The 22613-nt window shown below is 50.3% G+C and overlaps 2 protein-coding genes across 4 annotated transcripts; both read left to right on the forward strand.

Annotated features, from left to right (window-relative positions):
• Window positions 1-4176: 4176 nt before the first annotated feature.
• St6galnac2 (ST6 N-acetylgalactosaminide alpha-2,6-sialyltransferase 2) lies at window positions 4177-22331 on the forward strand. 3 transcript variants are annotated; one of them, XM_076935418.1, is made up of 10 exons: window positions 4460-4586; window positions 6132-6218; window positions 8852-8912; window positions 12872-13046; window positions 13597-13765; window positions 14388-14526; window positions 16973-17076; window positions 18829-18912; window positions 20496-20595; window positions 21354-22331. In XM_076935418.1, exons 2-10 carry the CDS (start codon window positions 6151-6153, stop codon window positions 21519-21521), a joined length of 1068 nt encoding a protein of 355 aa, XP_076791533.1. In that variant the 5' UTR covers window positions 4460-4586; window positions 6132-6150; the 3' UTR covers window positions 21522-22331. The 3 variants fall into 3 exon arrangements, with proteins under 3 accessions (XP_076791534.1, XP_034363024.1, XP_076791533.1); XM_034507133.2 differs by lacking the exon at window positions 6132-6218 and having other exon boundaries at window positions 4183-4586; XM_076935419.1 differs by lacking the exons at window positions 6132-6218; window positions 18829-18912 and having other exon boundaries at window positions 4177-4586.
• Window positions 17087-18833, forward strand: LOC117711457 (testis-specific serine/proline-rich protein). The gene has a single exon (XM_034507134.2). The coding sequence runs from the start codon at window positions 17959-17961 to the stop codon at window positions 18826-18828; it is 870 nt and encodes a 289-aa protein (XP_034363025.1). The 5' UTR covers window positions 17087-17958; the 3' UTR covers window positions 18829-18833.
• Window positions 22332-22613: the final 282 nt, after the last annotated feature.

The raw sequence follows: 22613 nt of genomic DNA on the forward strand, positions 1-22613 counted from the left end.
CTTCTGTAGGTATCAGGCGTGCAACAACTGGTCCACAAACAACATAGAGACAAGGACATGTTCATACACATAAAATAAAAAGATGAATTAAGAGGTGCATGGCACACACCTTTAATCCCAGTACTGGGAGGCAGAGGCAGGCAGATTTCTGAGTTAGAGCCCAGCCTGGTCCACAGAGTGAGTTCCAGGACAGCCAAGGCCACACAGAGAGACCCTGTCTTGGAAAGCACCCCTTTAAAGCTAAGGAAATGTGCAGCTGACAGGACAGAGATACAGACAGACAGACAGACTCCATGGCCAACAAAGTGCTGGCTGTCAACACCACAGGAGGAAAGCATTCCAACAGAGATTACGAGAATCTCAGAGTTGAATTCAAAGGTAGGTACATCTGGATGACACCCAGAGAACACCGGTTCCACTGGGAACTGTGGCTCAGCCATGGTGACACTGCAGTCATGGAAGACAACTTCTGAGACAAGAGGACACAGAACAGACTGGAAAGAAACAGGGTAGCTGAGAAGAGCCAGCTGAACAGTGTGCTGTCTGCCTTTTAGCTTTTGAGGATGAGACATTGTTGTTGTTATTATCATCATCATCACATTTAGTGTATGTGTGCATGTGTGTACATCTATACAATGCCACGACTAGGCTGTGGGGTGGGTGTGAGCTAGTTCTCTCCTTCCACTCTGTGGGTCACAGGATTTGAATTCGGGTTGGGAGACTTGGCACCTTTACCCACTGAGCCAGCTCAATGGCCCCGCATTTTATGAACTGGGATCAGGGCTCCACTGGGGTTGTGCTGAGGGAGTGGCTGCTAAAGCAAGACCTGAATCATGAGAGGACATGCAGCAGGGGTGGGGTGAAGGACTTGATTTGAATCATGGGAGGACATGCAGCAGGGGTGGGGCTGGATTTCAGAGCCTGGAGGAATACACGCCACAGGTGTGAGCAGGAATTCGTGGGAAGACATTTCTTACCCATTAGTCACACCTTTGAGAGCAGACACATCCACTCTTTTGTTCCAAACGTTCTACTCAGTAAGCCACCTAGGAGGATAAAATGGCACCTTCCTCTGGAGCAGGGGCACATTTTGTCCTGTTGAGGGTACTAAGGTTCTCTCTGTCCATGCATGTGTGTTTGCAGCTGGCCCTTCAGTCAGTATCATGCTTCCCTCTGTACAGAGAGTTCTTTGGCTGTGCTGCAGGCTCCTTTACCTCTCTGCCTCATCCCTGTGGGCTTGCAGAATAAGAAGAGACCCAGCATGATGAGGCCAGTGTCACTTACTTTGTCAAAATGACACTCATCCAGGAGTCTTGAACCTGTGTCTGACTAACCCTGTCACCTGACCAGAGGGATGTCAGACTAACCCTGTCACCTGACCAGAGGGAAACATCTCAGAGCCTTTGCCCTTTCAACAGTAGTGAGGTACACACAAGTTGAAACAGGTTTACACTTTTGGTTTTGAGACAGAGTCTATGTAGACCAAACTGGCCCCCAGCTCTCAGAGATCTGCATGTCTCCCGTCTTCCAGCACTGAGATTAATGGTGTGTGTCCTTATTTGCTTGGTTTTTGACACAGGGCATCTCAGTGTCATGCCTTTGCATAAAGTACCCTGACGAAAGTAAGGTCAAGGGAAAAGCTGTCTGTTTACCTTGCTTCCAATCCAAGTTGTGGTACCAGACTTCGGGGAAGCCAGGGAACCTGAAGCAGCTAGTCTGAGAGATGAGCTCATGCAAGCCAAATCAAGGTCAGGCTGGGCTACATCGTAAGTACCAGGCAAGCCAGGGCTACATGGGCAGCCCGTGCCTCAAATAAAGAAAGAAAAGGCCAACCTGGATCTAGGCAGGCTCCTCTCTAGACTCATCCCATTGTGTCACGCTGTTAACAAGAGCCATCAGGTGGAGTCTCATGTATCTCAGGCTGGCCTTGAACTCTCTAAGTAGGCAAGGATATCATTGAACTTCTAATCCTCTTGCCCTTCCCTGCTACCATAACTGATTTTTGTGGTGCTGGGGATTGACATAGAGCTTCATGAACGCTAGACATGCATGCCACCAACTGAGCTAAATCGCCCGCCCAGATGCTCACTCCTGTGGATCTGATTTTCTCAAAAGAATGGTAGGGATGAGAGAGGACTTGATGCGATGTTCCGGAGTCTCTGGAAAGTGGAGGAGGAGCCAGAGCCAACCAAGGCTTGGACAATGGCTGGCAAGAAGTGAGCTGAGCTGGGTTTCTGGTGGTTCCGTTCTGCTCTGGAATGAGTGGGCACATGGGGGCAGGAAGCATCGCAGGCCCAAAGCATGAGTCTGTGTTGGAGTTTGGTTGGGCGGAAAGCCAAGCCCACAAGTGGATCTGTGCTGCTGCTGAGACAGCAGCACAGATTATGACCCAGGGAAAGAAACCTCCTGAAAAACTTGAGGTGTGGTGTTGGGAGAGACTGGATGGAAGGAGTGAGGACTGTGGAGGATGGCAGGATGCTTTGGTCTGGGAAGTGTTGCCATGGGACACTGAAAAAAAAAAAAAAAAAAAGACAAGTAGACCTACATCATTAACATGGATGGGGGTCAACTCCCATGGGGAGGAAAGAGAGCATCCCCCAGGGAGGCAGGAATTGTACTGGGTTAAGTAACAGCAGTTTTGACAAAGGACGAGCACAGAGAGTGAAAGGAAAAACTTGAAATCCGGGGTCATCAAAATAGCTCAGCAGATAAAGGTGCTTGCCTCGAAGCTTAAGGTCCTGAGTTTGATTTCTGGGACAAACATGGTAGAAGTAGAGACCGGATCTTCCACAAATTGCCTTCTGGCCTCCATACTTGTACTCATACCCCAACATACATATAAATACACAAAACTTGAAACTTGAAACTTGAAACCACAAATTCTTTATTTGGTGGTGGTGGGTTTCTTTCTTTTCTTTTCTTTTCTTTTCTTTTTTTTTTTTTTTTTTTTTTTTTTTTTTTTTTTTTTTTTTTTTTTTTTTTTTTTTTTTTGGTTTTTTGAGACAGGGTTTCTCTGTGTAGCCCTGGCTGTCCTGGAACTCACTCTGTAGACCAGGCTGGCCTCAAACTCAGAAATCCGCCTGCCTCTGCCTCCCAAGTGCCGGGATTAAAGGTGTTCGCCACCACTGCCCAGCTGTAAAAAAAAAAAATTTAAGATTTATTTTTATTTTATGTACGTGAGTACACTGTAGCTGTCTTCAGACACACCAGAAGAGGGCATCAGATCCCATTACAGATGGTTGTGAGTCACCATGTTTTTGCTGAGAACTGAACTCAGGTCCTCTGGAAGAGCAGCAGTCAGTGCTCTTAACCACTGAGCCATCTCTCCAGCCCCTGTTTAAAAAATAAATTAAGATTTATTTTTGAAATCACAAATTCTTAGCTGTGGCCATTAGCACCACGGCACTCTCACAAAGGACAGGATTGACTTGACTGGCTACACTCCAGAGACTCCGTCCTGGTCCACACAAGAGTAGGTAAAAGGCTGTGAAGAATCTACTCTCGACCATAGTCCCAGGGCCTAAGAAGCCTGACACTGGGGAGATACCAATTCATGGACTCCATTTTTCTCAGCTATCAGACCAGATTAAAGCTTGGGAAGTCAAAGTTCACCCTCCCAAAGGACAGGCCAGTTCCCCGGCCCTAGGCGTGATGATGGCCTGCTTCAACTCTCCCACTCAGTCTCTCAGGCCAGGTCTGAGCAGTGCATGGAGAGGGCTGGCCTTTCTACAAGTTGCCAAACAGAGCAGTAACAACCATCACCACGGGCTCCCTACGTGACGTCCTCCATCTCAATGGACAGTCACCAAATAAAGAGATGACAACCTAAGCCCCTCAGTGCACCCCACGGCCGGCAGGTTCCCTGCCTGAACCCTCCACCTCTAACCCCAAATCTAAGCTAAGGGGTTTCCTTCCATCATTGAGGGAGCCGGCCAGATTGCATCACAGCTGCCAGTCACCCGCTTCGGGTCCAGAAACCTGGGGTGGGCGTCCCTAAGCGCATAGTTCTCAGTCAGGGCAGCAGGTAGCCTTGCCTCTTCGTGCCGTCCCACCCTGCACTGCACATGCTAGCCCTGGACGGTGAGAACGGAACATCCCTGGCCAACTCTAAAATAGGTACGTCCGGGGTGTGGCTCTCCTCGGAGAGCACCCTCCCGGGTGACCGCCATCGAAGTCCCTCGGGGGCAGCCCTGAAACAGCGCTTGCGGCTCCAGCCACCAGCAGCTGCACGACGGCTTTTCGCCGGGCGGCCCCAGTGACGTTCAGTCTCTGGAGTTGCCGCGACCTCAGGCCTGGCGAGGACACAGGGGGGAGCTGCAGGACTCGGAGGCGCGCGGCGTCCCGCCGTGGGCTGGGCGGGGCAGAGCAGGGCGGCCGCCTCCGCGTGTCCCATAGGGACCGTCCTCTCCGCCCGGGGGGTCAGTGCGCAGAGCGGCAGACGGGGCGCACCCCGGCCTGTCCCGCATGGACTTCCCGCGCCGCTGGCTCTTTCGGATGTTGCTGCTCGTCGCCACCAGCTCTGGGATCCTGCTCTTGCTGTACTCCTCAACCGGGCTGCGGTCCCCGGAGATCCAGGTTCCCGCCAGGTAAGCGCTGCTGGTCGCTGCGCCCAGGGCGCGGGGAGGGCGCGCGCTCCCAGTTCTTCGGACGCCCGCAGACACTCTGGAGCGACTAGCAGCGGCGACACGCCTTTTGCAGCCTTAATCTCATGCTGCCTCCGGGACACTGGGCCTTTGCCCGGCTCGGAGCACGCTGCCGACCCTGGCGTGTTTGGTGAATTTCGTCCAGGCCTAATTGGGAAGCTCCCTGTTGCCACTTTCTTCCTGAATCCACTTTTGGGGGAGGGACTCAAGTCCCCTGTTTTCCAACTTTATTCTACTCTTCAGGTGGCCAGTGTCCTGCTCTGCTCACTCTGGGCGGTGGGCTCAGGCCTACCAGCATCTGGCTCCCTTTTATCTGGGTCTATTATTTGTTTGAGTAGTTACTTTGATAAGCGCCATCTGGGCTTGGCCCTGGGGAAAGGGGAGCTCCATCTGGAACAGCACAGAACCGGTTCTGAGCCTTCCACCTGGCTTACTGAAGGAGCCTCAAGACGGTTTAGCTTTATTTTGGGGAGGTAAACCAAGCCATACCTAGAATCTGGGCTTGCGGGGTGGGGGCGGAAAAACACACAGAGCAGCAGGCAGAGGCCTCAGCAACCTGCCTGTTAGCACACTCCTGAACACACCTTGCTGAGATGAGAACAAAGTGGGTATCTAGTGTCTGGCTGAAAGACACACATCAGTTGCAAAATAACACGAGAGGTGCTTGCAAACACCTCTCTAAGGAGTCTGGTCTCCTTAGCTGGCAGCGCTGGGGCTGGTAACTGTGAAGGGCCTAACATGACTTCACACGGGAGGTTGGTTAGAGCTGGATTACACCTCAACAGAGCTTTTCCTTTTCAAAAAATATCTCTATTATTTCTTTTATGTTTGAGATTATAGGTACTCCCTTCCCTTCCCTACCTCTAGAGTCTCCTGTATACTACTGCTTGGTGTTTCAAATTGCTGGCCCCCTTTTTTTCACTAATTGTTGTTACATGCATATGTATATACATATATAATATATGCATATGTATACCCAGACACGTACAGACATATATTTTATATATATATATATATATATATATATATATATATATATATATATACACACACACACACACACACACACACACATATACACACAGACATATATAATCCTAAATATAGCCTGCTCGGTCTGTATAATGTTATTTGTACATACACTTCCAGGGCTGACCACTTGTAATTGGCTAACCAGCTGGCCTACCCTTTCCTGTGGAAGACTGTTTCTCCCGTTCTCAGCGTTCCGAAGTTGACTGTAGTTCTTTGTGGAAGGGTGAAAGGCCCGAGGTCTCTCCCCAGTTCACTCTGGCAACCCCTTTTTCCTTCTCAAGAGATCTTTCTTCCTTTCAAAATCTGATTTGGGGGCTGGGGATGTAGTTCGGTTGGTAGTGTGTTTGCCTTCCATACATGAAGTCTTGGGGTTCAGTCCCCAGTACTAAAACTAAAACAAAAACCTGACAACATCTACTATGAACCAGAAGCCCCTTCTTTTCCTTGTTTCTGCAGGTGTTTGCAGTAAACCTGGATGTGGGGGAGGAAGGGGCAGGTTAAGGCTCAACCGGTCTGGAGGAGGAGGGTTGGTAGTCCGGCCAGGTAGGTGGTTTTCTGAGTGTGGCTAGAAGCTGCACGTCCTTCCTGGGAGCAGGGCCATGTGACAGTCAGGAGAGTGGCTGGGTCTGCAGTGTCTAAGGGGGCTCTCATTGCATCTTAGGGGGACGTAGTCATCTATTCACAAGACTCTGGTTCCAGAGAATTTTCCCGTCTATTCACAAGACTCTGGTTCCAGAGAATTCTCCCGTCTGGGAACTTTTCAAAACTTTTTGTAGCCAATGTTTTAAAATTAAATTTGTTTTTTGAAATTTTCATATGTCGCCAGGGCAGTGGTGGTGCACGCCTTTAATCCCAGCACTTGGGAGGCAGAGGCAGGCGGATTTCTGAGTTCGAGGCCAGCCTGGTCTACAGAGTGAGTTCCAGGACAGCCAGGGCTACACAGAGAAACCCTGTCTAAAAAAACAAAAAAGAGAGAAAGAAAGACAATTCCTTCCTTGTATATAACATATTCTAATGGCCCCCTCTCCTTCCCTGCCCCTCCCCCTCCTCTCCCTCTCCCCTTCTTGTCTCCCACTCTTTCCCACCAGCCCACCAGCACCCCTTTATTCCCCACAAGTAAGCCCCTTTGCTTTTTGTGCTTTGTTTTGTGAACTCTTGAGTTTCTTCAGGGGTCTTTGCGAGCATGCGTGTGGAACTGTCCTTAGGAGCCTGCTGGACTCACCAGTGGGTACACAACTCAAGCAAGCTCAGGGCAGGCAGCGAGCTGCAGCTGCTTCGTTCGGTTCGTGACTGCAGTGGCCATGTCCTGCCAGAAGACAGCATTTTACAGCACGCCCCCTCTCCCATCACCAGGCTCTTGCGTGCTTTCTGCCCAGGGTTCTGGAATGTTCCCTATGACTCCATGGCGTCCATCCACTTTCGAGCAGATGAATGAAAACATTCACACACAGCACACATGGTCACATTCCATGCTTACTTTTTAAATTAAGCTGAATATATTTGGGTTTACTTGGTTTCTTTGTTGTGAGACAGTATGTAGCTCATAAAACTCAAACTGGCCTCAGACTTGCTGCTAGCTGAGGGTGGCCTTGAACTCATTACCTTCCTGCTTCTACCTCTAGAGTGCTAGAATTACAGCAGGTGTCACCACGCCTGATGAGCGCCTTAGTTTTATTAAAACGTGCGTTTTTGTGCTTATCTCTAAGGCTGCAAAGTCTTCACAGAGGGGTATGGGGGCCTACCTCCCTTTAAGGGGCCCTAGGTAGCAGGAAGAATTTGGATTCCTGAGAGAGGGTCATAAAGTCACCAAACCCAGGGAAGCTGGGAGGCCTTGGGTGAGGGATGACAGGGTTCAAGAGAGTCCCCACTATCAATAACCCATGGCAGTCACCTTGTCCTAAGTCTGGCAGTTCCCTTTGGAGTCACAAGGTCTGCTGCCTGCCAGAGATACTTCAGGTTGGGGGCGGGGTAGAGACTCGAGCTTGGAATCTATCAGAACCTCAGGACTGGTAGGGTGTGGATGTTTACCATGCCCCAAGTAGCCCAGGCTGAACAGGGTCTTGGCTCCATAGAGGAGGGAGGAGCGATGGGATTATAGGGTGGACATCTGGCTAGTAGAGGAGTGGGGGGAGGAGCAGGAGGGGGAGGAGCGGGAAAGGATCATCCCATGTCCCTTCAGGATCTTACTAGAAACCTGGGAAACTAAAGGAAAGCACAGATCATAAGCTCCACACTGGCTCCGGACTTACAGGAGACCTTTGTTTCCCAGGCAAAACTGCAGGTCCCAAGTCCTCCTGCAACCCCTGCCTCCCTGATGCTGCTGGGGCACGGGTAATAAAGGAGGGAAGCCTCTGGCCACCATCTGCTGAACAGGCTTCCTCCACTCTCTCCCTCTGCCCCAAGGCATCACAGTACCTAGGAATTGTGAGCGTCCTTCTCACATCCCTTTAGAAGAGACTGATAAGAGATAGGAGATCCTCGCCTTCCTCCCTTCCGGACAATGGCTGGCATTTAGGAGGCCTTTTCACGTTGGGTAATTTAGCTGCTCTCTTGGGTCTCTTCCAACAGTCAGGTGATCTAAGTACTGTTGTACAGAGGCCAAAACCAAGATTCACATGTACCAGCTGCAGAGCTATGGGCATTCTCCACTGGAGGAGCGAGACTCCTGGCCTCAGCCCTAAGGACTGTCCCCAGGCTTCTGTTGTTACCGCTTCTGTTTGCTTCTGTGTCACTGGCCCAGCCTCAGTTCAAACCTAAGTAGTAGAGTGTGGCCTTGAACTCTTGATCCTTTCGCCTTGACCTAAATACTGGGGTTAAAGGGACATACTGCTACACTCACCCCTGGGGCTTTGGAAGGAGACTTCTCAGATACAATTCTAGGGACTGGTTATATTTCCTGTTTTACATTTTCATATTATAACCACCCCTATTCCTATAAACCACACATTTCTGCCCCTTGCTGAGAGACTCATTTCTTGGTTTCTGCAGCCCGCCAGAATGTAGTTAAGGAATGGTATTTGTACATCTAAAGAGGAAGCCGTGATCTAGAATAAAGATCAAAGAAATAAACATCTTGGGGACCCTGGCATTCTGTCAGCCTCAGAGTTGATGAAATCAGCCTATAAGCTTCTAAGGTACTGGTCAGACCCCCACTTTACCTCTGCCTTCCCCACCAGGAACATCATGTCACCTCGAGCATTCTTTGAACCCAAGGCACCGAATTCGGAAAACAGAAAGGTACAGTGATCTGCCACTCTGGGGCAGCTTGAGCATGTTCTAGCTGGGAGTGGAGGAGAAGAGAAAAAAACAAGCAAGACATTCTTGAGGCTTCTGGGTATAATCTGTTTATACTTCCACCCACAAAGAGGTAAACAGCCATCTTCTTGAGGCATCTTAGATCTGGCCACTAGTGTTTCCTGTAACTCAGCAGAAAACAGCAGATAGATTAGTACCCCTGGGCTATAGCCGGCTGGAAAGTTCTTGAGATTCTTAATTGTGTCCTTATTTTAACTGTGTGTGTGTGTGTGTGTGTGTGTGTGTGTGTGTGTGTGTGCGCACTAGACATGTATAAGTTCAGGTGTCACAGGGGATCCAGGCAGTGGAACCCCCCAGAGCTGGAGTTGCAGGCATTTGTGGGTGGGTGCTGGGAACTGAACTCAGGTCTTCTGCGAGAGCAGTCAGTGTTCTTCACCGCTGAGTCATCACTTGAGCCCCTTTAAATTATCTCCCTTTTTTAAAATTATTTTTTTTTGTTAATATTGTTAGTTGTGTGAATGTGTTTGCTGGTGTGTATGTGCGTGCACCATGTGTGCACAGATACCCTAGAACTGGGATTGGGGGCAGTTGGGTGTCATCAAGAGTGGATGCAGGGAACTGAACCCTGGTCCTCTGCAAAAGCAATACACTCTCTTAACCACCCAGCCCTCATTCCAGCCCCTTAAATGTGTATCGTTGTGTTGAATGGATTCTTTACCCTATTTCTCTAAAACCTACTTATCATAAATCACGGTTCGCTCACTCACTGAAGAATAAACACAAATATCTGGGAAATGCCGCATGTTTGCTTCGAGGGTCTTAGGGACTCTGGTCGGTAACCCTAAGTAACAGCCAGGTACCCGATGTGCCACAGAGTGCTTCTTTTTCAAGGTTCAGGAAAACGGTAAATAGCGCTGAGCTATTCTCCAGGGACAAACTGAGGCACAGAGCAGTTAGCTGCTTTACCCAGGGCCACTCAGCAGTAATTGGTGCCACCAGGATGGGAGCCCTGATCTGACCCCAGGACTGGCCCCATACTGGGTGATATACAACCTTCTTTGGCACCCTCATACTGGTTGAACTGGATGATGCTTATGTCTTTTATGGATTAATACAGGCATAAGCTGTTTTCAGTGCCTAGGAGACTATGTTAGCTGAGGTTTGAGGGCTCAGGGAGAAAAGATGCCCCTGCGTTTAAGAGGTTAGTGATAGACTATCACTCTGAGACAGCATAAGTTGATCTGGGCAGGTATGAGGGAAAGCTGTGTTCCGAACAGGTGGTGGGCACGAGGTTAGCAGCTGAAGAGACTATCATCATCCTGAGAGCTTGGGTCAGGCCATTTTAAGTTTCCAACAGGTTTTCTGCCTGGTGCTAACTGATGTTCAGTCCCAGCTAGTTTACAATAGGCATCGCTGTGGCTTTTGAACACATGTAGCAAGGCACTCTAAAATGGGTACAATCCCATCTTAATGTATGAGGTACCTAGAGACCAAAGAAAGTCGGGCAGACAGACCTCAGGTTGCATAGAGGGTCTTTTATTGGGGGAGTTATTGATGGAAGTGCAGTCCTGGGAAGCTGTAAACTCAGTTGTACTCCCACAGCGTGGACCAGAAAGAGGGATTTACTTATGGCTTAGAACAAGTGACTTCATCCAAGCTGGAATGGGCCTGGTTTATCTAAAGGAACTATTGGAGAGTCAGATGTGTCCATCTGTTGGTGAGGACCATGCAGGCTATCTAGATAAACGTAGGAGACATACTGAACCAGACTGCACCACGCAGGACTATACAAAAACATCCATCTACCCCTGTGTCAGGGGCTCACCCACTGGAACCTGCTATTACATCTTCCCTTCTGATGCCAGACAACCCCTTTCTGCCATCCTACTGACCCTTACTGAGATCTTACTCCCCAGACACCATTGTCCACAAGCAAACCTCCAGGCTTTCCAAGGAAAGGTGTCATGGTTTAGGCCAAAGTCATGTATTCCTTGGCTTTGGATCACAAGTCTGGCTTTCTCTGGTTTAATGCACCACTGACAACATTCTCAGCGTTACACCTCTCATCCCGTCTCCCCACACGCCCTGTGGGTTGGATTGCATCCTCTTTTCGTAGTGTGGGATGCTCATACATTGCACGATAGCAGAAACCACTGTCCAACCATTTCCTGCCCTGTCCTTTGATCAAGGGCTTAACAAAGAAGCTTATTCAGAAGTAGCAGAGCCCAACCCCACCCCCACATCCAAGCTGAGACTCGATATTATGAAGGCAGCTGAAAACCTTACTTTCCTGAAGGGTCCTGAGTGCAGAGGTGAGATCCTGTTTCCTGCGGCTCCCACAACTCAGGGCCCAGGCCAGGTGACTTAAAGCAACAGAGTTCGGGGCTGAGAGCGCCTTCTGCTTTTGTCTGAAGTTTGGTCTCTAGTACCTATATCAAACAGCTCACTCTTAACCTAGAAACTCCAACTCTAAGGGGATCTGAGGCCTGTGGCTGTCTGTGGGGCAGCTGCTCTCACGTGTGTAAACATATGCATGTGTATCATTAACAAAAAACAAAGCAAAATGAAACAAAAACAAAAAAACAATAACCATTTGGAAAAAAAAGAAAAAGAAAGAAACACACACAGTAGAAATCAACTCTCCACCAGTTCTGAAAGCCAGAGGGCCAATATCAGACCAGGGAACTATACTTCCCCTGAGGTTCTAAAAAACCACCCTGGCCTACTTCTGTCTTTGGCTGGGCTTGGTATCACTCCATCTCCGCATACATCCACCGAATGGCTTCCGTTTCTCACACAGCCTCGTTATCAGGAGGCTGGTTGGTAGATTTAGGACTAGCCTAAGCCATCAGGCCTCATCCTGATGACATTCACAGATACCTTATTTCCAAGCAAGGTAGGTAGATGCCGTAGCTTTTCTGTTGTTGTGACAAACTCCTGAGAAAACGACTTCAAAGGAAGAAAGGTTACGTTGGCCATGGTTTCATGGTCATTTGGATCTGTTGTTTCTAAAAGCAGAATATCATGGGAGATAGCAGATAATGGAGTCGTTTATATCACAGCAGCCAGTAAGCATGGTGAGAGGACACAAGGGGACCCTGAGACAAGATAGGAACCCCAAAACATATAGTGACCAGCTTCCTCCAGTAAGGCCTCACTGCAGAAGTTTCCCCCAGCTCCCAATGATGTCATCAAATTTTTATTCTTAGTGGTGGTAGTAGTATTTGTATTTTGAGACATGGTCTCTCTATGTAGCCCTGGCTGTCCTGGAACTCCATATTTAGACCAAGCTGGCCTTGAACTCACAGAGCCTGCCTCTGCTTTAGGAATGTTGGGATTAAAGATCTGCACCACCCCACCACCCCACCACCCCGCCAGGCTGCCATCGAACTATTAATGCATTTGTGGGTTAACTGATAAAAGGCAGAGCTCTTGTGACCCAAATGCTTCTCAGTGATTGGCTCCACCAGCTGGGGACGAAGTTACCTGAATGACACATCAGGTCCAAACATCCCAGTGTCATTTTAAGGTTCTCAACGGACACGAAGGCTGAGGGATTGACTCTGACTCTGAGCAGCCAAGGGGAGGAGGCAGCTGGGATTCTTCCCAGCAGGAGATAGGATTCTGATAACCAGTGGATTGCTCGAATCCACTGGTTACAGAGAACCCAGAGTTTGCCCACATGGGCAAACTGAATTCACGAAATATGAAGCCAGATCTACTGATGCAAGAAAGGGCTGGCTGGCCAGGCTGAATCCAGAACGTTCCCTGGCCCTATCAGGCTGCTAGACCACAGGCAATCTTGGCAGAAAGATTCAGGGATGGCCCCTTCTGGAAGGATAAGGGAAACTCATCCTCCTGAATTCTCCTGTGAGGTCTGTAGGCTCCCAGGGAGACCTACCTAATGAATGGGTTTAGTCCTCTCCTCTCCTCCTTCCCAGAGCCAACTTTGCCAACATCCGCTGTCCCTGGCCATTCAGAAGGATGACCGTTTCCACGGCCTGTTCAACCTCTCCACTCCAGTGCTGTTGTGGGACGGCCTTTTCACTCAAGAGCTATGGAAAAATCTGAGCCAGCACAAAGTCCCCTACGGATGGCAGGGACTCTCCCGCAAAGGTAACCTGCTACCTGTTGCCTCTCCCCTGCCTTCTGCCTCAGTCAGCCCCTTCTTCCCACTGTTGGTCCCACTGTATACCACCCCTGTCTGCCTTCACAGTATCACTGGAAAGACTTGTGGGCTCTTTTGTGCATGACTCCTGCCTTTTCCGCTCCTCCTTCATCCAAGCAGCCAGGACTAAGCTAGAAGATTCCCTTGCTCAGTCACCTTCATTCCCCTGGGGTCTCCTGAGCATGGAAAATGACCAGTGTGTAATGGTCATCTGAATTCAGAGGATTAAGGGCCTTCATGGTACCACTGTGGCCACTGACATAAACCACCATGGTCAGGCCCACCCCATGCCTTGGATTCTTTTCTTTTGAAGTAAACCCAGTCTTAGAGAGCCAGTTATTCTAGATATTCAGGCCGCCTAAGCCTCCTGCATCCTTTTCTCCATCCCCGCTACACACACTGCCCGCATTGTCCAGCATCCTCTGTGTATCCTCGGATGGTCTCCAGGGAAAGACTGGCAACAGCCTCCTCATGGCTCCCCCTTATCCTCACCCACAGTCATTACCTCTACCTTGAAACTTCTGAAAAACCCGGAGAGTGCGGAGCTGTTTGGTGCCTCCAGAAAACTACCTCTAAACTGTATTCGCTGCGCCGTGGTGGGTAACGGAGGCATTCTGAATGGGTCCCGGCAGGGTCAGAAAATCGATGCCCATGACTACGTCTTCAGGTAATGAGGACAGGGACCAGGGAGCTGGGGGGACAGCCCTTATTCTGCTAGGCCTGAGGGAACATCTACCCGGAGACCAGGACCAAGCCTAAGGCAGCTCAGCAGTTAGGATGGTCAGTCTAGACCAGCAGTCCTCAACCTATGGGTCGTGACCCCTTTTGGGGGTCAAAGGACCTTGTCACGGGGGTCACCTAAGACCATCAGAAAACACAGATATTAATATTACGATTCATAACAGTGACAAAATTACAGTCAGGAAGTAGCAATGAAAATTTTATGGTTGTCGGTCACCTTTATGTATTAAATCATCACCACGTTAGAAAGGTTGAGAACCACTGGTCTAAACCAAGTATCAGCCAACCCTGAAGACAGAATGCAGGTACCCACAATAAAGGAACCTGGGAGGAAGGGTTCCAAGGGTTAGATTTACCCATTCAGAAAGCATCCCTTAAGGACCCAAGAAGTGAGGATCAGGCTAGACGCCCCCAAACAGATATTCTCGTGGGCAGGGGAACGGTACAAACCAGAGGGAGGGGACTAGTGAGGCGGAGCCATGGAGAGGAAAATAAGCCACACAGCATGGTGTTGCCACAAGATGCTGATAGGCTTCTGCTGGGACCAGACTCAATGGCGCCATAACCGAAGGCTTTGAGCAAGACGTGGGCACTAAGATCTCCTTCTACGGTTTCACTGTGAACACCATGAAGAACTCACTCATCTCCTATGCCAAACTGGGCTTCACCTCTGTGCCACAAGGGCAGGTGAGGCTAGCAATGGATGAACCATAGTGGCTGATGGTGGTGGGCACTGTCTTCTTAGGAACCCCTTGTGTGGGGAGGGCTTTGGGGTTCACAGACTGTCCAGTGGATGCCTAGGTAGTGTTAAGATCTTGGCCACCATCTGGGTGGCCAAAAAGGCACATGCCTTTAATCTCTGTGCCTACAAGACAGAGCCAGGCAAATCTCTGTGAGTCTGAGGCCATCCTGATCTACATAGTGAGTTTTGGGATGGCCAGGGCTACATAGATAAACCCTGTCAATAAATAAATAAATAAACAAACCAGAAAGATCTTGGCCACCTGAGGCGGACCTTATAGCTAAAGTTGGATCTCTTGGACACTTCCCTGTTTTTTCTGTTGGCTCAGGGCTGCCTCTCAGGCATGGAAGTCCCAGGAAGGGTTAATATTTACTGAATATAGACAGACACCCTGTGAACCCACCTCACTGGAGAGGAGACTGAAACCCAGTATCCTTCCATGAGGCAAGTCAACAGATGGCCTAAGGATCAAACGTGGAGTGTCCACCCCAGCGTCCCTCATCTACGCACACTTTGAGGGCATTTATTGGGTACCTCCTCTGTTCCAGGGCTCTAGGTATAAAGTATTACAGGACAGAGAGCTAAGTATCACTGTTTGCTCCATGTGAAGTCGTCATTTCTGCCTTCCAGTGGCAGAGTTGAGGGCAACTGAGAGGTTGCCAGGCATGATGGTCTGCACCTTTAGTCACAGCACTTGGAAGGCAGGGACAGGCAGATCTGTGTGATTTTGGGGGCCAGCCTGATGTACATAGCAAGATCCAGGTCAGTCAGGACTATACAATGAGACTGTCTTCAGGGGTGGGGAAGGGAGGTGCTGAGATGTTTGGAAATATGTCCAAAACATTCAATTAGAATTACTACTCAGATCTAGGCCCTCTGGAGATGTTTCCATGGCCCCAGACTAGCCACTCAAAGAGTGATGTGGGTCCTCTTGAACCCTCAGCAGAGCTCTGTAGGAAACTGAGGCACAAAGACTGAGTCTTGTACCTGGATCACAGCTAGTGCTGGAGCCGAGCTTGGAACTCTCTGCCCTGAATCTGCCCTCCACACTCACCAGCCATAAGACCATGCTCTCTGCCTTGATCTCTCTGGGTGCCACATTCAGAGTGAGAGAGACCTTGGGTGAGGGACTCTATGGGCCGAGAAAGGGATGGGCCATGTTTCTAGAAGTTTCTACCTCTGATCAGGACATTCAGAATGGTCCTTGGCATAGCATCCATACACTGAGTCCCTACTGTGGAAGCTATTAGTTCATGAGGGAACAAAAATGTGGTCATGGTACTTCTGTGGGAGTCTGCCACCCCACTTTATCACCTCAAGGCAGTGTCAGGAATTTGGGAGTGGCTTAGGGAGTGGTCCTCGCTCAGGTCCTCTTCAGCAGTGGGCTGCTTTCCTCAGAAAGCAGGAACTGGGCTGGACAGAACATAACCAGGTCTTTTTCACCTGGGCTCTTCTGGAAATCCCTCAGAGTCTCATGACAGGACCATTACCTCTCCCCAGATTGAGCAATCCAGGGGGAGCAAGGAAACCATTAACTTCTTATGACACAGTCTTTAAGACCGTGTGTATTTTGCCTGAGGGTCTAAAGAGCTGGAGTCATCTGACATCCAGGGAGTGGGGAAAAGGACATGGCACCTTCTGTTCCTAACTCTCTGGACAGAGCCTGGGAAGCCAGTTTTCTTGGCTCCTGGGTAGAGCCCTGGGGAGGACGCCTACCTACCAGGATCAGTGACATGGATACTAGGTCCAGCCCTTAGTTTCCAGAACTGTGTGTTCAGTGTCTTGTGCCTTAGAAATTTGTCTGTGTGTGTGTGTGTGTGTGTGTGTGTGTGTGTGTGTGTACCATGTACATACTTGATGCTCGTAGAGGCCAGAAGAGGGCATTGGATCCCCTGGGACTGGGTTATGGATTGTTATCAACCACCATATGGGTGCTGAGAACCACACCCAGGTTTCTGGAAGAAGAACAGATGCTCATAACCACTGAGCCAGTTCTCCAGCCCATCTATATTCTAGAGTCTGGCAAGAGGATCGGGAGGCAGAAGGACCGGAGTGACTTAGCTATGTTGGGAGTTTTGAGACTAGCTTGAACGACATGAGTTCCTGTCTTAAAAAAAAAAAACAGACAAAAAAAAAAAAAAAACACACACACAAAAAAAAACTTTTATATGGTAGTCACATGTCTAATCAGTCCTCAAGGAAATGGCAATCATGTGTCACCTCTCACAGGGAGGGACATTAAAGCTCTGTGAGCCTACAGTGAAACCACCCAAGAACCTCCCAGTAGGAATGCAGCCTAGTAAGGAAAACCTCACAAGCTTCAGTGGGGAGAGGAGATGGAGGACTCTTTTCCTCGTGGGTTGACCGTGGCTTTGTCTGATCCTCCTACAGGACCTACGTTACATCTTCATTCCCTCAAGCATCCGTGACTACCTGATGCTGAGATCAGCCATTCTGGGTGTGCCTGTTCCAGAAGGTCCTGATAAAGGGGACAGGTGAGCAGCTGACTGGACTATGGCATGAGTTGTATGAAGGGAAGAGAAAACTCTTCAGAATTCGATAATCCCTAAATATTCAGCATAATTTAGCAGTGGGGATTGTAATCTGGCTGATAGTGGGTACCATCTTCTGGGAACCCCTGGGTGGAGTGGACCACAGGGTTCATGGGACTCTGTCCAGTGAATGAAGAGGTAATGCTTGACCAGCTTAAGTGTCACTAAAGGCAGATTTGTCAGGGTTCCCCAGTCTTTCAGGTGGCTCGGGGCCTATGCAACCCTACTGGGTGAACAGACCTGGCCCCTCACCTGTAGGCTGCTGTCCCAGCTGTCCTGATGGAGGACAGGCAGGCAACAGGGCAGCTGGCTCACTGAACACAAGAGCTGGGCCTAGTATTCATGTTACTGATCCTGGTAGGTAGGCATCCTGCCCAGGAGCCAGGAACACTGGCTCCCAGGCTCAGTCCAGAGAGCTGAGAACAGAGGGTATCATGTCCTCTTCCCTACTTCCTGGATGTCACATGACTCCAACTCTTTGGATCCTCATCTGAGCCCTGGCCTGAGCTCCTCTTAGTGTCTTGTGCCTTAAAAACCTAAGTAAGCTACTGCTGTGGCCAGAAGACCAAACCCCTCTCATGGTTCTTGGGATATAATGACCTATTCTCCCAAAGAGCAGCTTTGAAGTGCTTGTAATGGGTGATAGGACAGAACCCAGGCTAGCCCCTGCTGGGTGCCCCACCCCCACCCTGTGATTACCTAACAATTGTTCCCTGGCGCTGCTATAGGTCATAAGAGCTGAGGATGGGCTCTGTGATGTTCTGGGGATGCGCTCTTGGGCACTGCTTCAGAGTCCCCGGGTGGACATAAGCCTCCCCAACACCAATGAGCTCCCCCTCCCACACCCCCAATCCATCCCCAACCCAGTCCCCATCCCAGTCCCGATCTAACCACGCTGATAACCCAACCAACCAGCAGCCCCCCCCTAGCTCTGGAGGCTCAGCCCCTTCCCCTTCCCCCACCCGGGGGGCTTCCTCCCGCCCAGCCTCTCACAACCCTACCCCAGCTGCCTCTCAGCCTTCCTCCCGAGCTTCCTCCCAGTCTCCTAGTCCCCACGTCCAGCATGTGCCCCGAGGGTCTACTCAGGTCCCTACTCCTCCAGCCTCCAAATCTCCCTCCCAGACTGGACTAAAAGCCCTCTCTCGAAACCCTTCCCTGACGCCCCCGGTGACCGTTACCAGGTCCCCTTCCCATAGCCCTGCCACCTCGGCCTCCTACATCGGGCCCATCCGTAGCATCCCTTCCTACATCGCCCCCTATGTGCCACGTTTCATGAAAGAGCCCCCCTATTTCCAGCCCCCTACAGCACCTCTTCCACAAAATCGGTGCTTCCCCTGCCCCTTCCCATGCCAGGCCCAGCAAACCAGGCAGCCACCGCCAGCACCTCCTGACTCGCTCTACTTCCCCCTCCTCCCACCCCCTCCTCACATGCCCCAGGTCCAGTGCTCCTATCCCACACCCCCAGCCCTGTTCACACCCCCATCCTCCCTCTCCTACACGCCACCGACGGAGGTCCTGCTGAAGGGGAAGCCACACGTGGTGCCGTCAGTGCTACCGGCCACCTTCTATACCCCATTTTCCCGCTTCTACTCCCAGCCCCGGCCCTACCGCTACCACAGGCGCCTAACCCTGCCCTCGCTCTCCCTTCAATACGATGGTTCTGGACGCTCTGTCCATTTCTATCGTGGATCCTAGGCCTCTCACCTATTTCGGACCAGAAACCTCTGCCAGTAAATTCAAGCTCCTGCACCCAGACTTCATCCGATACCTGAAAGAGAGGTATGGGGGATGAGGATGGAAATGGAGAAGGGGTGGGAGATGGGGACCCAACATCACACAGAGCCAACATTTACCTTTTCATGCGGACCCCACACATCCAGAGTGCTTTCCGCTGGGCCTGCTTCACTATACACTGGGACAAGACCCGGACTGATCACCATGTGCCCAGCACTCAGCACTCAGCACCTAGCACCCAGCACTGCACTAAATGCTTGTGCTTTCATTTACTGACCTATTTACGACCTTGATGGAGGTGGTAACAGGGGAGACAGGTTCAGCACAAAATAAACACAGAAGCTTCACAAAGCCAGAAGGAGCACAGCCGTGCTGGGTGTTAAAAGTCTACTGCCATCACTTCTGGCTCCAAACCCCACCTCACCAAAAGCCAGTGATGGAAGGACCAAGGGGGAGAGACAGCCTGACCTCACTTCTCTCCCTCCCTTGGCTTCCATGTCTCTCTTGTTAGTGGTTCCCAACACTGAGGGGGGTATAGAGTTATAGAGTGGGTGATTTGGTTCTGTCAGGACATATTTTGGACAACATGACGTTAGTAGGTAGAAGCCAAGGATCTGCCAAAGTCCTTCCGTGCACAGGTCCAGCAGTGATGCCCGATACTAGCCATCCCACAGTGGAGAAACCCACCCTATGTCACAAAAGCCAACGTCTCAAAAGAAAGTGGTTCAAGCCATAGGTGGAGGGAGGCCAGCAGAATCCCAGGGAGCTTGAACGAACAAACCCAGGTTGGGATAGGATCTGCAGACACCATCACACCTGTGTGCCCAGAGCTAGGACCCAGGGGAGCTCCCTGATCATCCGGGGCTCCTACTGGCCATGGTGGGGAGAGAAGCTTCAGTCTCAGGTTAAATTGAGAGGCAATCTATGCGTGTCCAAGCATTGAAGAGACCACGGTAAAAGCCAGTATTGGGATAGGGCAGTGGCTCATCCAAACCTCACAATTAGGAATCCCCTTGCATTTTCCCTAAAGAGAATTGGCTGGAGTAGAAAGGCCAGTTCCTGAACTGTTCCTGCCTGTTTGAGTGGGTGGCATGGTTTCAAGTCACAACCATGAACCAGGCACTCAACACTTGAATGTCTTTCATCTTTGTGGGGAGGACTGGCTGTGGTGAGGCACTCCCTTAATCCCAGCACTCGGGAGGCAGAGGCAGGTGGATCTCTGAGTTCGAGGCCAGCCTGGTCTACAAAGTGAGTTCCAGGACAGCCAACAGAGAAACCATATCTTGGAGGGGAAAACACATCAAATAGCACCCCTCCCCGACACACACACACACACACACACAAAACTTTTTATATGGAAGGCTTGGAACAAAAGACATGCAAGCAGCAGCCTGTAGAGGTTAGGCTGTAACATTCGCCAGGCTAGCTGACCTTTTTGAGCTTGTGGGATTCTGCTGTTTTACCTCTTATCTCACCACAGGGCAGCTGGGATTGCAAGAGCACACTGCTACACCGGTTTCACATGGGCTCTGAGCACCCATGGGTCATCATGCTGTGTGACAGGGGCTATACGAACTGAACTCTCACCAGTCCCTTCTCGGGTTTTAACGTTTCTAATACCCTTCCAGGTTTCTGAAATCCAAGTTGATTAACACACGTTTTGGAGACATGTATATGCCTAGTACAGGAGCGCTCATGCTGCTGACAGCCTTGCACACCTGTGACCAGGTAGGTGGCCACGGATTACGGCCGTCAACAGAACTCACTCTGGCCCAGAAGTGGGACTCGGCAACAGAACCCGCTCGCTATCCAGGAGGGTGGGTTCTGGGTCAGCCTAGCCTCAGCTCTCACACCCTCCCTTCCAGATTCCCTCCTTTGTGGTATTTAAGGGGCAACTGCCCAAACAAATGTTCTGAAAGCAAACTCTCAGAACTGGGTGGGGACATCCTAGAGCTGGCACAGGACAGTAGGTTCAGCCTTCCACATCAAAAAATTTGAAACTGGTATGGTAAAAGGTTCCTGGTAGGATCTGTGTGGTGACGTACAAGGGGCAGAGGGAGGCTGAGTGAGTTCTCAAAGGCAAGACTGAGGGCTGTAGGTTCGATCCTCAGGACTTAAGAAGAGAAAGGCTGTGGTCCCTGTAAAGGAATGAGGGATGGAGGTTAGACACCACCCTGGTCCTGGACGTTTCTTGACTGTAGTCCTGGGTGATGGCCTCCATCCTCGAACTTCAAGATCATGATGGCTGAGTCACACTCAAGTTCCAATCCTGGCTCTGCCTCCCACTGAGTACTGGCATGTGTAGTTACTAATTACACCTTTTATTCAACGGAGATAAGACTCACCTTTGAGAATGTGTACAAAGGGCACGCTGCCTGTGGGGGGCTTCTATATATGCATCCTCCATCTTTACAAGGGAACCTGCTTGGGGACAGGCACACTCTATTTCAAGTCAATAAACACTAACTGTGACTGTCCCCACCCAGGTCAGTGCCTACGGATTCATCACAAACAACTACCAGAAATACTCAGACCACTATTTCGACCGAGAGAAGAAACCACTGATATTCTACGCAAACCATGATCTGTCCCTGGAAGCTGCTCTCTGGCGTGATCTGCACAGCGCCGGAATTCTTTGGCTGTACCAACGCTGACCCCAAAGTCCCGACTTCTGGGCCTCAAAAGTTTCCTGACCTTCAACCTTTGGAAGAGGCAACACTCCCCCTGGCCCTCTACTTCCCAACAGAGGGTATTGAGACAAGACCCATCGTGTAATCCCAGAGCCTGTTCAATGCACGGCACCGTCATGAGTCAAGACAATTCTTCTGAGTCTTGGCCAAGGGAGGGCAGACTGCTTTGTAGGGTTTGTTTTAAAATTGAACATTCACTCTCCCAAAATGAGAGACAGTGATCCTTACCAGCAAAGAGGCAGGCACATCTCAGAGCTAAGTAGTTTAAAGCCAGCACCTGGTCCCGAGCAATTAGAAACAGCCTCAGGGCTATCCAGTAACCAAGATTGAACAGAGACCCAATCCCAGCCGAAACCAATGGCATGTCAAGTCCCAAATGCCAAAGCCATTCAGCCTATGAGGACACCTTAAGCACTCTAAGAACATGACACTTCTGCCTCCTGACAGAGGCTGGGAACCAGAGGCAGATGTAGTTAGAGGCTAGATAGTAGGGTAAGTGATGGATGACCATTCTTTTTTTGTGTGTTGGTAGAAGATACAAACTGCAAGGTGGTATGTCTGGAGGGAAGGGGTGTGGTGGCACTCAGGACAGAGACTTGGTCCAGGCTATGAGCACCTAGCACCTAAGTATGGGAGGTAGCAGCATTTGACCAACCTCGCTTAAGTCACCACCAAGACTGAAGAGAGGGACATCAATCCTTGTCAGTGACAACAGGAAACAGGGTGATGGACCCTACTTCACAGCTTTAATAAACAGCACCTGATGCAGTCCAATGAGCCTTTCAGTCTCATCCAACCAACCATACAGCTCCTAACTAACGCTGGGGTGGGGAGTAGCTATCTCTAGGGACTACTGGCCAACTCCCCAAAGCTGAGGACTGTTTGCTCTGTGGTTTGGGAAAACTGCTAGTGATAAACCCAAGTCACTACTGACCCCGTGACTTAAAAACCCTCACTAGAGCTGGGAATGGTGGTGTGCACCTTTATTGCCAGCACTGGGAGTAGGGGCAGACCAGGCCAGCCCAAGGCATCTAACAGCCATCTCAAACCCAAAGC

The sequence above is a fragment of the Arvicanthis niloticus genome, chromosome 6 (genome assembly GCF_011762505.2).
Source record: "Arvicanthis niloticus isolate mArvNil1 chromosome 6, mArvNil1.pat.X, whole genome shotgun sequence".
Lineage (NCBI taxonomy): Eukaryota > Metazoa > Chordata > Mammalia > Rodentia > Muridae > Arvicanthis > Arvicanthis niloticus.